Source organism: Schistocerca gregaria, chromosome 3 (genome assembly GCF_023897955.1).
Source record: "Schistocerca gregaria isolate iqSchGreg1 chromosome 3, iqSchGreg1.2, whole genome shotgun sequence".
NCBI lineage: Eukaryota > Metazoa > Arthropoda > Insecta > Orthoptera > Acrididae > Schistocerca > Schistocerca gregaria.
The window spans coordinates 267,618,578-267,633,092 of NC_064922.1; the positions used below are offsets into that span (position 1 = coordinate 267,618,578).

Genomic DNA, 14,515 nt, shown 5'->3' on the forward strand with positions numbered 1-14,515 from the left:
GGTTAGCACACTGGACTCGCATTCGGGAGGACGACGGATCAATCCCTTCTCCAGCCATCCTGATTTAAGTTTTCCGTGATTTCCCTAAATCGTTTCAGGCAAATGCCGGGATGGTTCCTTTGGAAGGGCACGGCAGATTTCTTTCCCCATCCTTCCCTAAACCGAGCTTGCGCTCAGTCTCTAATGACCTCATTGTCAACGGGACGTTAAACAACACTAACCTAACCTACTTGTGGAGAAGTCATGGTTGTGGCACTCTTTTTTTGTAAAATAGTTTATTGGTATTTACTTATTTGTTTATCAATATTAGAGACGTGTTCATCCCTTACTTACTTAACAGTGTATCACGTGTACATATTTTGTGTGTATCTTGTATTCAGTAATCTAGAAAGTTGCTCAGTTTCAGGCATTGTGTTTACCTGTTTAGATGTATGTTTGTAAGAAATACCTTATAATTGCAGATGCAGAGAAACTGGATGTACAGCTGCATTCACGACCAAGCAGTGCCTGCAGTTTCATTACAAGAAAGTCCATGGGTTCACAGAGGAAAACATGCCTGTGATTGAAAGATCAGTTGCATATACATTTGATGCTTACTCTGGTGGCACTGTGGAAGACCCTGGCAGAGGAAAGTCACCTCGGTTTGATAAAGAACGAAGGAACTCCACAGATAACAATAGCAGTAGTCTGCTGTCATTAGATGATAGCAGTACCACCTCTAGTGCCAAAGCTGATATCTCAGGGACCAGCTCTAACACTGATGGTAATAAAATAAAAACCATACAGTTTGCAACAACTTTCTTAGTGGAATGTAAATATGAGTTCCTACTTAAATAATTAGAGCAATGTATGCTAGCTCTTAACTATAGTTCATTTTTATTGGAGATAAAAGACATCTCTCTCCTTTACTATTTTAAAATAGAATCATTTACCCTTAATGATATAATATCAGTAGATCGCAGAGTATCACTTCCTAATCAAAGGTGTTGGGGGGTAAATTCTTAGCTATGCTGAATAGTAATGTGCCACACAACTGTCACAAAATTATTTAAACTGGTCACTATTAAACAGGATATTGTAAGGTTATCACATGCACGGCGAATAAACAAAGACTAAATATATTAAAATCAAGTCAGAACATCCATTTTCACAGGGGAACAGAGCAGGAGAAATATTCAGATGTAGCTGTCCTGTAAATTAGAAAATTAATAACAGTATTACAGATATTGAAGTAATCTCAGTCAGGACAACATGGCATGTATTAGTAATTAAGACTTTCTATGGAAAATATTCGATTCTGTGCAATGAGTTACAGAACATGATAAACGCAAAATGTCACACTGCAACCTGATGATAAAAGATTTTAATGGGAAAGGGTATAACTGAAGAACTATCCTGCAGTGGGAGGCTTTAAGTATAGTACCAGAAATTAATGTGGTCACATGTTACGAGAATTTGCCAAGAACAATAATTTGTTTTCCTTAGTACGTTTAGGCAACAACAAACGTAAAATAGAGTAAGATGCATAGTTTTAGTACATGTGGAGCTAAAAAGAAACATACCAATTCAGCATCTTGAGAGGTAAATGTTACGCAGAAGTAGAAGAAGGGGAAATTTTTTAACAAAGATTTTTATGAAAGGAGCAAAAAGATATTGCAGATATGAAGAAGACAAAAGAAAAGAAAATGTCAAATGATACACTAAATAGGAGGTAAGAATTCCAAGGAAAATCAATGGAATGTGATAGAACAACAGATTTTTTAAAATATGTAAATTTTAAAATAAATGTTTGGAAATATATTCAAGATGGTGTGAGAAGATAGAGGTAATTTGTAAGGAAAACTATTGAAAACAATAAATGTGTGAAGAAAATGGAAACTGTGGAAAATACATCACTTTTTATCAGTTATGCTGGCACATGGCTGAGGAACTAACAACAGTGAGCAAATTTTATAAGCATTCCAAGATTTCTTTAAAAGTTCGTATAGTTCAAAAATGAATCAGAGACATAATTAGTACTGTGAATTCTGCCAGATCTGGGGAGGGGGGAGTTGCCTGGAGATGTCAATGTTTCAGTAGAAATGAATATAGCTGGAGGCAAAATAATACCTTAGAAATTTGTTGCAGGAGAAAGGAAACAAACATCATACGATAATACAATAGCTGGCCGGAGTGGCTGTGCGGTTCTAGGTGCTACAGTCTGGAGTCGAGCGACCGCTACGGTCGCAGGTTCGAATCCTGCCTCGGGCGTGGATGTGTGAGATGTCCTTAGGTTAGTTAGGTTTAATTAGTTCTAAGTTCTATGTGACTGATGCCCTCAGAAGTTTAGTTGGATAGTGCTCAGAGCCAACCAAAATACAGTAGACTATTCTGCTGCCACTCCTTAATATTCAAGACATTCATTAAAAAGTTCAACAATCTTGCAGGAACAAGTATTCGATTTTAATCAAGCAAAGAATAGAAGAAGTGAATGTAGCACTGTAGACCCATTTCAAGTTGCTAAAGATATTGGAGAATAGAGCAACGAGTAAGAATTACCACACTGTCTGAAATTCATAGATTTTTAGAAAGATTTTCACTATGTTTCAAAAAATACATTGAAACAACCCTTGAGTAACAAGATCACTTAGAAAGTCAAGACATCCCAGAAATGTATCCATCTCTGAAAGAGCTTTCATTATACGTCATCAAAATAATGGGAAATTCTCTGAAAGAACTTTCATTAAATGTCATCAGAAAATGGGAAATTCAGAATTGTATGAAGAGTCAGGCAAGCAGCCCTAATGAATGTTTTTCATTGCCAAAGAGGAGGAGGAGGAGGAGGGAGAGGAGTACCTAATTTTGCTGGGCACATTGTATTGTTTGCCTCTCTAGCAGATAATTTCAACAGTTAGTGAAAGTTAATAGAGTAAGTTCAAAATCAAGTCTGAATATTAAATGTAACAAGACTTAAAAATGTATAATCAACATGTTGTTGTGGGTGGTGGTGGTGGAAGTTTTCAGTCCAGAGACTGGTTTGATGCAGCACTCTGTGCTACTCCATCCTGTGCAAGCCTCTCCATCTCCAAATAACTATTGCAACTTACGTCCTTCTGAATTTATGTAGTGTATTCATCTCTTGGTCTCTCTTAATGCTTTTTACCCTCCAAGCTTCCCTCCAATACTAAATTGGTGATCCCTCATATCAAAGCCAGCTGCTGTGGCTGAGCGGTTCTAGGTGCTTCAGTCCGGAACTGTGCTGCTTCTGCTGCTACAGTTGCACGTTCGAATCCTGCCTCAGGCGTGGATGTGTGTGATGTCCTTAGGTTAGTTAGGTTTAGGTAGGGGACTGATGACCTCAGATGTTAAGTCCTATATTGCTAAGAGCCATTTCAGCCCTCATATCAAAAAGAAAATATGATACATTATTAATGAAGTCATTGAACCAGTTAAGGCAGTGGTTCTCTAACTACTTTCCCTGAAGCCCCTCTTTGTGAGGAGAAACAGCATGAAACCTCCACTACCAAGCCTATTTTATGAACAAAAATAGTCATTTTTGTAAGATTTTCTTTGCGATATTCTCTGTTTTGCCAAATTCAGCTTAGAAGAATTTTACACAACAGAAACCAAAACTACATGAATTATTATAATGAAAATATGGAACAAATTGTTTATCTTACAGCATTTTTTTTATTTATTCAAAAATTATTAAATGAACTATATTTACAATTCAGCAGAAAAGGATTTAGAAAGAATCACTCATGTGAAACAGCTTATGTGAATGGCTCAAGGACTTCATAAATAATAGAGCCCAGTATGTTGTCCTCAATAGCGAGTGTTCATTAGAGAGGGCATTGTCAGGAGTGCTTCAAGGAAGCGTGATAGGACCACTGTTAATTTGTATATACATAAATGATCAGGTGGGCAACAGTCTGCAGTTGTTTGCTGATGATGCTGTGGTGTACAGGAAGGTATTGAAGACAAGTGACTGTAGGGTGATACAAGATGACTTTAAAAAAATTTCTAGTTGGTGTAATGAATGACAGCTAGCTCTAAATGTAGAAAAATGTAAGTTAATGTGGATGAGTAGAAAAACCACCCTGTAATGTTTGGATACAGCATTAGTAGTGTATTGCTTGACACAGTCATGTCATTTAAATATCTGGACATAATGTTGCAAAGCAATGTGAAATGTAATGAACATATGATGATTGTGGTAGGGAAGACAAATGGTCAACTTCATTTTATTGAGAGAATTTTAGGAAAGTGTGGTTCACCTGTAAAGGAAACCACATATAGGACAATATTGCGACCTATTCTTGAGTCTGCTTCAGTGTTTGGGAGCCATAAAGGAGGCATCAAAGCAATTCAGAGGTGGGATGCTAGATTTGTTTCTGGTAAGCACATGAAGAACATGTAAGTGTTATGGAGCAGCTTTGGGAGCTCAATTCCAAGGAACACTACTGTGGAAATTTAGAGAACCATCATTTGAAGCTGAATGCAGAATGATCCTACTGCCAACAACATGCGTTTTGCGTAAAAGATAACGTATGAAAAATTAGGACTCTTATGGAGGCATATAGATAGTTGTGTTTTCCCTCACTCCATCTACAATTGTAACTGGAAAGGAAGTGGCCAGTAGTAGTACAGGATCCTTCTGCCATGCGCTGAGGTGGCTTGCAGAGTATGTTTGTAATTGTAGATGTACAAATTTAAATTACAAAGTTATGTGTGATGGATGAGGTTGCATTTGAGATGACAGTTTTTCAAGATGTGGTGTAATTGAAGAAACAGCAACTTGAAGTTCTTTGTGTACTTTTAGTTTTGAATGGTAGTTAGACTTCATAGCTGACAAAGCTGAAAAGAAAGTCTACAACGTGTATGTTATTGCAAAAGGAATCAGGATCTTTATTGCATTTTGTCTCAGAATTGGGAATTCCTTGCTGATATGTATCCCAAACTCCAACAAAGATGCTTCATTAAGTTTACTCTTCAGTGATTATAACGCACAAGTAAGATGAATAAGTTGTTGCTCTGTTCTGTATTTAGACATGACGGTCCAGGAGCATTTCTGAATTGCTGAAATACTTGTCGAAGGGAAGCAGGATGATGAAGGCGAGCTTTAATCTACATTAGAAGTATCAGATTATTGTATCTTTTAACACTGACTCCAGAGAAGGGACATATCTAGCATGCTACTTAGCATTCAGTTTTGCCACAGCTCTAATTTCTTTCCTAATGCCTTCACTTTTTCATTCCAAAATAATACAATTGCCCGATTACATTGAAATGAATAGTTAAGAATATTGAATTTCTCAAAAATGTCAATAGAAAAACTGCATTGCTGAAACAGCATGCCAGAGAGTGTTCTTTCTCCTTTAAGAAACAAAATCCTATTTCCACAGTTCAAACATTCTTTTAGTACATTACCCCATGAAAGCCATTGTGCATTACTAAAATAGAGTAAAGAAAAGCAATTCCTCTCATATGTTAAACACATCAATGAAATAAGTGTAAGCAATCAAATGAGCATCTTTATGAATATCAGCTGCTTCATCCACTTGAAGTAAAAAACAGTTCTCACGCAATTTATCAATTAACTACTTGAGAAAATCATCAGAAATGTCTGAATTTTTTCTATGTGCTATATCATTAGACAGAAAAATATTTTTCAGCTGTTGAGCAAATGAGGCACCAAACATTGTTGATACTACAGCGTCCAGGAAAAGATCACATTGTAACAATGCTGGAGAATGTGACGCATTTGAATGTGTCTGCCCAGCAATCCCAAAAGTGTTAGCACTTAAACATGTGATGGTGACTGTTAATTCAAATCCCTGCTGTCATGTGATAGCAACCTTCCTCCAACCTAAGTTAAAACAGTTCGTTGGGTAACCACAGCTCGCACTTCTCAGTGTTTTCTAGAAATTTTGAGAAAGTTTTTCCTGGACATCTGTCTTCACGAGACATTAGGTGGCTGTCCAGGTCACCGAACTTATCACCTTCTGACGTCTTTCTTTGGAGACACTTAGTCTCAAGAGCCCCGTCCTGGCAAGTTCAGCCGCCATGTGCAAGTCTTATTTCAGGTGATGCCACATTGGGCAACTAGCGTCTCAGTAGTGATATGATATGATATGATATGATATGATATGACGATGATCATGATCATGATGATGACACAACACCTAGTCCACGGTCAGAGAAAATCTCTAACCTGGCCAGGAATCGCACCTGGACCCACTGCATGGTAGGCAAGCATTTTACCATTCACCTAAGCAGGCAGACAGTGTCCTGTGACTATAATATCAATAAGACACTTTTGGTATCAACCAACTCATACAAATACCTGGATGTAACACTTTGTAGGGGTGTAAAATGGAATGATCACATAGGCTGTCTTGGGTAAAGCAGGTGGTAGACTTTGGTTTATTGGTAGAATAATGGGGAAGTGCTATCAGTCTACAAAGGAGATTGCTTACAAATCACTTGTGTACCGGTCTAGAATATTGCTCAAGTGTGTGGGACCCATACCAAATGTGACTAACAGGGTAAATTGAAATATACAGAGAAGGGCAGCACGAATGGTCACAGGTTTGATCTGTGGGAAAGTGTCACAGAGATGCTGAAGAAACTGACTGGCAGATCTTGAAGATAGACATAAACTATTCCAAGAAAATCTACAAGTAAAGTTTCAAGAACCAACTTTTAATGATGACTCTAGGAATATACTAAAACCCCCTATATATTGCTTACATAGGGATTGTTAGAATAAAATTAGAATAATTACACCTTGCACAGTGGCGTTCAGTCAATTATTTTTCCCACACTCCATACATGAGTGCAATGGGAAGAAACCCTAATAACTGGTAAAATGGAATGCACTCTCTGCCAAGCAATTCACAATGCTTTGGAGTGTATAGATGTAGGTGTATATCTAGAGCAGTGTGGATGTGTAATGATGAAGACAACGATGCACGAAAAAAATATAAAGAATGCCTTTTATCCTGTAGTATATGTTACATGGGTGATTACAATGATATCATACAATAAACAAACAATATATTGACACATGCATTTCTCAGTACAGTTATGTTTGTTCATGGGTCTGGTTCAATTATATGTTATTTTAACCTTCTTGTATTTGTACACTTGCAAAATAATTCTATATTTGTGGTACTTGGCTCAACTCTAATGTATTTGGTTATATAGCGGCGATGGTGAGTAGCAACTTTTCCTTCTTTTGTATTGTTACATGCCATCCTGGATTTTCCATTGTATTTGGTTATCAGTGTCACTCACTTTTCTGCTGTTCTAAAACTTCACATACATTCTTCATTCAATAGCCCTCCAGCCACTGTGAACAGTCAAACAGCTACCCAATTACTCTACAGCTCAGCTGCCCCTTAACAATGAATTCTAACAAAGCCCTGGCCATCATATATGCAGGACTAAATAAATTTTAAATCACACAATGGAACCACCAGATAGGAATATCAACAATGTAAGAATAGGCAGATAACTACTTACAATAAAGAAGAGATGTCAAGTTGGAGACAGGTACAATTAAATAACACTTGCCTAAAGCTATTGGCCACAGCATTCATCAGTAAAAAGGTGATACATGTGATTCACATCCGCAAGCAAGCACACGTTACACACACATGACCACTAACTCCAGTGTCTCGAGACAGAATGTAAATATCGCATGGACTGCAAGTAGTAATGTGGAAGGAGCAGGGAAGGGGAAGGGATAGTAGTGTATGGATAGGGAAAGAGCTAAACGCTATCTGATGGAGTGTGCAGGGTCAAGAATGCCAACAGGCACAGAATCAGGAGACTGTGGGGCAGGGAGGTGGGGATAAAAGGAGCAAAAAAAGGGGAGGAGCATGGAATGACAGGCGGATTCATTGACAGAGGCTTGCAGATAAAGAGTAGGAGATGAGAATGGAGATGAGGTGATAGGACTAAGCGGGTGGAAACTGTTGGCTGGAAGGTGTGGGGACAGGTGGTGGCCGTTCATCCTGGTAGACAGCTGGTTGGTACTCATATCAATATAAAAAGCTGTGCAGTGATTGCAGCAGAGCTGGTAAATGACATGGCTGCTTTCACAGTTCGCCCGGCCCCTGATGGGGAAGGATAAACCTGTGACAGGCCTGGAGCAGGAAGTGCTGGGTTGATGGGTTAGGCAGGTTTTGCACCAGAGTCTTCTGTAGGGGATATGATACTTTTGGCAAGGGATTGGGATTAGGAATGGGATATGGATGGACTAGGATGTTGTGGAGGTTAGGTGGGTGACCAAACACCACTTTAGGAGGCATGGGAAGTATCTCGTGTAGGATGTCCCTCATTTCAGGGCATGATGATGGGTAATCAAAAGTCCTGCCAAATGATGTGGTTCAGTTGTTCCAGTCTGGAGTGGTACTGGGTGATAAAGGAGACATTCCTTTGTGGTTGGCTCATGGGGGTGGTGGTAGGATTGGCAGTGTGAGGAGAAAATGGCACGGGAGATCTGTTTGCGGACTATGTCTGGGGAATAGTGCCTGTCTGTGGGCAAGGAAGTATTTGCCACTGCAGATACATCAGCATATTGAGCAAGGGAGTTTTTGACACTGCTGTTGCACTGACCTTGGGTGACCAGACAGTATGGGAGGTATTTTTTTGGTGTGAAAGTGATGACAGCTGTCAAAATGCTGGTGATATTGGTGGTTGGTGGCTTTAATATGGACCGATGTGGGGATGGAGCCATCAGAGAGGAAAATGTTACCATCTAAACAGATGGCATGCTGGGTTGAGGAGATCTACATGAAGCAGATGGGAGAGTAGGCTTTGAGGTTATGAAGGAACAACGACAGGTTATCTTGGCCCTGGGTCCAGATCATTAAGATATTGTCGCTGAACCTGACCCAGACTCTGGGTTTTGCCTGGTTTTGGAGGCTAGGAATGTCTCCTCTAGATGGCACATAAAAAGGTTGGTTTAGGAGGGTACTATGCAGATGGCCATGGCTGTGCCACAGATCTGTTTATGTACCTTCCCCTCAAATGAGAAGTAGTTGTCGATTAGGAAAAAGTTAGTACTGTGAATAACAAATGAGGTAGCAGGTTTGGAATCTGAAGGATGTTGGGAAGGGTGGTGTTCAATAGCAGTAAGGCCATGAGCATGAGGGATGTTGGTGTACAGGGAGATGGCACCAACAGTTATGAGTAGGGATCCAGGTGGTAAAGGGGTGGCAATGCTGGAGACTCGGCGAAAGAAGTGGCTGGTGTCTTTGACATGGGAGGCTAGATTATGGGCAATTGGTTGGAGCTGCTAGCCAGTGAGGACCAAAATTCTTACAGGGAGGCACAATAACCAGTCACAGAGGGGGGTGAGGGGGGGGGGGGGGGCAGCATTGTTGGGTTTGTGGATTTCACAACCTCAACACCTTCTCTCCTATCTGCTTCACGTGGTCCTCCTCAACCCAGCATGTCACCTTCCTAGATGTAGACCTCCTGCTTAGTGATGGCTCCATCTGCACGTCTGCCCACATTAAACCCACCAACCACCAACAAACAGTACCTGAATTTTGACAGCTATCATCCCTTTCATACCAAAAAATCCATCCCATACTGCCAGGCCAACCAGGTCAGTGTATTTGCAGTGACAAAAACTCCCTTGCCCAGTATGCTTAGGGTTTCACCAAGGTCTTCACAGTCAGGCACTATACCAAACCTAGTCTGCAGACACATCTCCCTTGCCATTTCCATTCACACCCTCAATCCTCCCACCCCTGCACCCCCACCCGCGAAGAACGAGCCACAAACGAATGTCCCCTCTATCACTCAGTGCCACTCCAGACTGGAACAACTGAACCACATCCTTCACCAGGGCTCTGATTACCTATCATCATGATCCAACATGATAGTTGCATTCTTGTGCTAGACGCTGGAGTTAGCAGCCACGTGTGCATGATGTGCTTGCTTTTGTGTGTGAATGGCATGTCTCTCTCTTTCACTGATGAAAGACGTGGCCGAAAGTTTTATGTAAATGTCTTTTAGTTGTGCCTGTCCGCAACCTGACGGTAAGTAGCAATCTCTTTTCCTACAGTATTGATATTCGTAGCTGGAGTTTCCATTGTTTAATTTTTGCCGAACAGCTTCCTTCCATCCTACAACCCTGCGTGGGTTTCCTTTGTTACTGTTCTCTAAAGCATTACTCTTTTCAGTGTCCATTCTTTCTCTACTTTCCTGTGTTTATTCACCACCTTCTATACCACATCTCCTTCCAAGCCACACTGCATCAGTGATTTGTCTGCACACAACACAGACTTTATGACCGGATGGATTGTTAATGCACCATCGAATGCCCCAGATTATTTCCTTCCGACAAATATAATTATTCCTATCAATCCTACTTCATCCCTGATCCTGATGTATTTTAGAACCTTCAACATTGCAGCGCGTCAGCAATCGTTTGTTAATATATTAATGGACTGAGATCCGCCTCGATTGCGAAAAAACACCTAGTGTTTACCTAGGTTTCGGTGTAGATAACTACACCTTCTTCAGAACAATAAATTCAAAAGTGTCTGTAAAGACCTTTGTCAATAATTAAAAGCTCAGCATAGCTATATATTTATAAAAGAAAAAGATGACACACAAAAGTACATGTGAACAAAGTCAAAAGAATAACTTAACTTAATGGTGTACACTCCACCTCACATCAGCATGTGTTCGATGGTTCGATGCAGTGTTGAAGGTTCTTAAATTCGTACCAGCCGAGGTGTCAGATGCAGCAAGTAGATACTTAGATGTTACTTTGAAAAGAGCTAAGGCAAGCATGGCTATTGACTTTATTAAACAGTGTAGAGTGCTCAACCTCTCCCCAAGTTTTATAGATGGTTTCGTAGGTAAATCCTGCCGAAAAATGCCAATCCTTAGAAAGAAACTGCGTTACCAGGTATTCAATGCTAGAATCTCCGATTTATATGCCAAGAAAGATAAGTTGAATGAAAGAGCTTATATGATGTACTTAGAAATTTCGAAGTTTTATTCTGTTCACTTTAACTTTCAAATAGACGCGTTTTGGCTTAGGGCAAATGAGTGGTTGGCTCTACAAATGAAAGAGATTGCCAACAGACATGACAGAAAAATTGCTAACTTACTTGGGAAGCAGGAACCTGTTAAAAAAATGACTCACAGTGATTTTATAGCTGAACCTAAAAAATTCTTTGACCGGGTCATTAATAAAACAGACATTGTATTTTCGCCCCAAGAGGAGTCTCTCCTCTCTAAAGGATTAAAATTTAATTTTGAGCCTAGCAAAGCAAATCCGAAAATTCTAGAAGACACAATAGTTGACTTGAAAGTCGGTCTAGATTATGCCAAAATGCATAATGATAAACAAACCCGATTTGCTTACGATGCCTATAAAATTATGAGTAAGGTCGCACACAGCACACACAAACAGGATAATACAAAGGTTTTAAGGAATATTAACCGCAAACTAACGCAAAATGATGCTATTGTTACTAAAGCCGATAAGGGAAACTCCGTAGTTATATCCACAAAGCAAGAATACATAGACAAGACCGAAGCTTTTTTCAATGACAACGGGATAGTTATGCTTAACAAAGACCCCACCATTACTCTTCAAAAAGAAATTAGAACCGGGCTCCAAAACACCAAAAATTTGATAGGAGAATTTCGAAAGAAGGGGCTGATAAACATGAATCCCAAGCCCCCTAAATTGAGAAGCCAGTTTAAAGTTCATAAGTTAAATCACCCTATTCGCCCTATCGTGGACAGTACGGGAAGTGCCTATCATAAGCTGGCGAAATACTTGCATATTAAGATTAAAGAAAATTTCGTTTTCAGTAAAAACTATTCCGTTAAAAATTCCATTGAGCTAGCTACTAGTTTACGCGAGGTATCTTGTTCTGAAGAGTCTAAACTAGTATCATTTGACGTAACAAGTTTGTACACTAATGTACCGGTAGACCAGACACTGCAAATATTAGAGTGCAATTTACGTCACCATAAAAAACTGTTGGATAATGAGATCGATGAGTTGATGATGCTGCTACGGATCGGTTTGAAACACAACTACTTCACATTTAATGGGAGATTTTACTTACAACCAGCAGGTTTGGCTATGGGAAGCCCCCTAGCTGGGATTTTATCAGAAATTTTTATGAACTACTTAGAGTCCAGTTTTTTTGCCAGCGACAGAGAGATTCTTAAGAGAATAAATTTTTACAAGAGATATGTTGATGACATTTTACTAATCATTGATGGTTCTCGAAGTGACGTAGATCGTATTTTTTCGATTTTTAATGAGCTTCACCCTAATGTCAGTTTTACAATTGAGCGAGAATCCGATACTAGGTTCTTAAATTTTCTGGACCTCACATTAACAGTAGTTGACAACCACATTGAATTTAGTATTTTTCGGAAAAACACGTTTTCCGACAATATTATACCTGCAGACTCGGCCTATCCATACGCCCATAAGATGGCCTTTTTTCATTCTAGTATTCATAGAGTTACAGCTATCCCTCTTGCACCAGATGCGGTAGAAACTGAACTTGTCACACTTGAGAATATTGCTATAAATAATGGCTATAGACCTCAGTTGGTAAGACAGATGTATAATAAGAAAGTAAGGGGAAAAAATATTACGTCTTCCACCCTAGGGGATGCGGTAGATGACAAACAGGTGGTAACAATATCTATCCCTTACATAGGCAATATAAGTTACAAATTGGGGCATTTACTCAGAGCCCATAATTTCAGAATCGCCTATTCTACTAACAACAGTCTACATAGGAATTTAATTCACTCCTTGCAGAGTAAGAGCGATAAACTTTCCAAATCAGGAGTATATAAAATTACATGCGGGGATTGTCCAAAATTTTACATCGGGCAAACAGGGCGAGCTCTGGGTCTCAGATATAAAGAGCATATTCCTACGCGAAGCGGTGACGGTACTAAAGGCTCCACTTATGCGGAACATCTTGTGCAAGCGGCTCATGCGCCGAGCCCTCCAGTTAACATTGAGCTACTTCATGCTGAGGTCAAGGGCTTAAAATTAGATATCTTAGAAGAAATGCAGATCTTTAAGCATCTGCAACATGATAGAGACAATATCCTCAATGACCAACTCCTACTAAGAAATAAAAAATTTTTTGATGGTTTTGTGCCGTTACTTCGTTCTTTTCACTCATAGTTTTGATGATATTGCGAGCGCGGTTGGTCAAGCTGTTCATCTACCTTTTATCTTTTTATTCTTTTTACGATGTAGGTGGTTTTAGCCCGGTGAACATCTCACGTTTTATCCCTATATCCTTATCTCCACGACGTCTTTAGACTACGTCCCCTCAACCCCCCCCCCCCCCCCCCCCCCATTTGACTAACTACTGACTTTTCATACAGCTTCTAAAAAAAAAAATTAAATAAACAAATAATTTGTCATAATCAACAATCATGTATGTTACTCTTCCGAGATACAGTAACCCTGTGTGCTGATCTTTAGGTTTTATCTTGTATTTAGCTCGTCTCGGGTTATGTCCATTTTAATTTTGCTATACGTTGATCCACGTTTGGGAATATACGGGCTTCCTCGTATTTTTATGCGCATGCGCATTAAGTAACTTCCTATTTCTTGCGCATGTGCATAGATAGCGTGTCTAGCTGGTAAGCGAGCTACCGTTTGGTTGCCGCAGTTTGCGACGGGACACGGCCCATCGAACACATGCTGATGTGAGGTGGAGTGTACACCATTAAGTTAAGTTATTCTTTTGACTTTGTTCACATGTACTTTTATGTGTCATCTTTTTCTTTTATAAATATATACCTATGCTGAGCTTTTAATTATTGACAAAGGTCTTTATAGACACTTTTGAGTTTATTGTTCTGAAGAAGGTGTAGTTATCTACACCGAAACCTAGGTAAACACTAGGTGTTTTTTCGCAGTCGAGGCGGATCTCAGTCCATTAATATGATGTATTTTAGCCTTTTCTTTTTCACACTTGCCCTTGCCACATGAACTTTCGATGCTGCACCTAATCCACCTCTCTTCCTTTATTGGAGCGCGCGCGTGTGTGTGTGTGTGTGTGTGTGTGTGTGTGTGTGTGTGTGTGTGCGCACACACACACACACACACAATTTCTTTTCACTCACATTTCTGTACATTTTAACATATTTGTGTGTATTTTTACACAGTTTCATGTATTTTTTACGTATCTGTGCATATTTTTGCATGTTTCTGCTTGTCTTACGTATTTTTTACACTTTTCACATTTCCAGCTGCTCTCACAACCAACAACACCTATTTCGCCCATTTCTGTTTTCTTTATACCATTCCTGCCACAATGGACCCTTCCTCCATCAGTTCAGAAAACCAGCCATTTCCATGATTAAAACCAGTACCACATCCTGCTTCTCAAATGCTGCCTAAACCATGGAATCGCTCCAAATGGCGTAAATATAAAGCTTCCTTTCTCTAGATCCTAATCCCTCCTTTCACAATGACCCACACCTTTCCATATTCCACCAATCC

The 14,515-nt window shown here is 39.6% G+C and overlaps 1 protein-coding gene across 3 annotated transcripts in view; it reads left to right on the forward strand.

Annotated features, from left to right (window-relative positions):
* LOC126353941 (uncharacterized) overlaps positions 1-14,515 on the forward strand; it is a 155,561-nt gene that overhangs the window by 123,620 nt on the left and 17,426 nt on the right. For all 3 annotated transcript variants that reach the window (XM_050003219.1, XM_050003220.1, XM_050003222.1), the window contains one exon: positions 462-763. In XM_050003219.1, the coding sequence (XP_049859176.1) occupies positions 462-763 (302 nt within the window). The remainder of the gene's footprint in view (positions 1-461; positions 764-14,515) is intronic.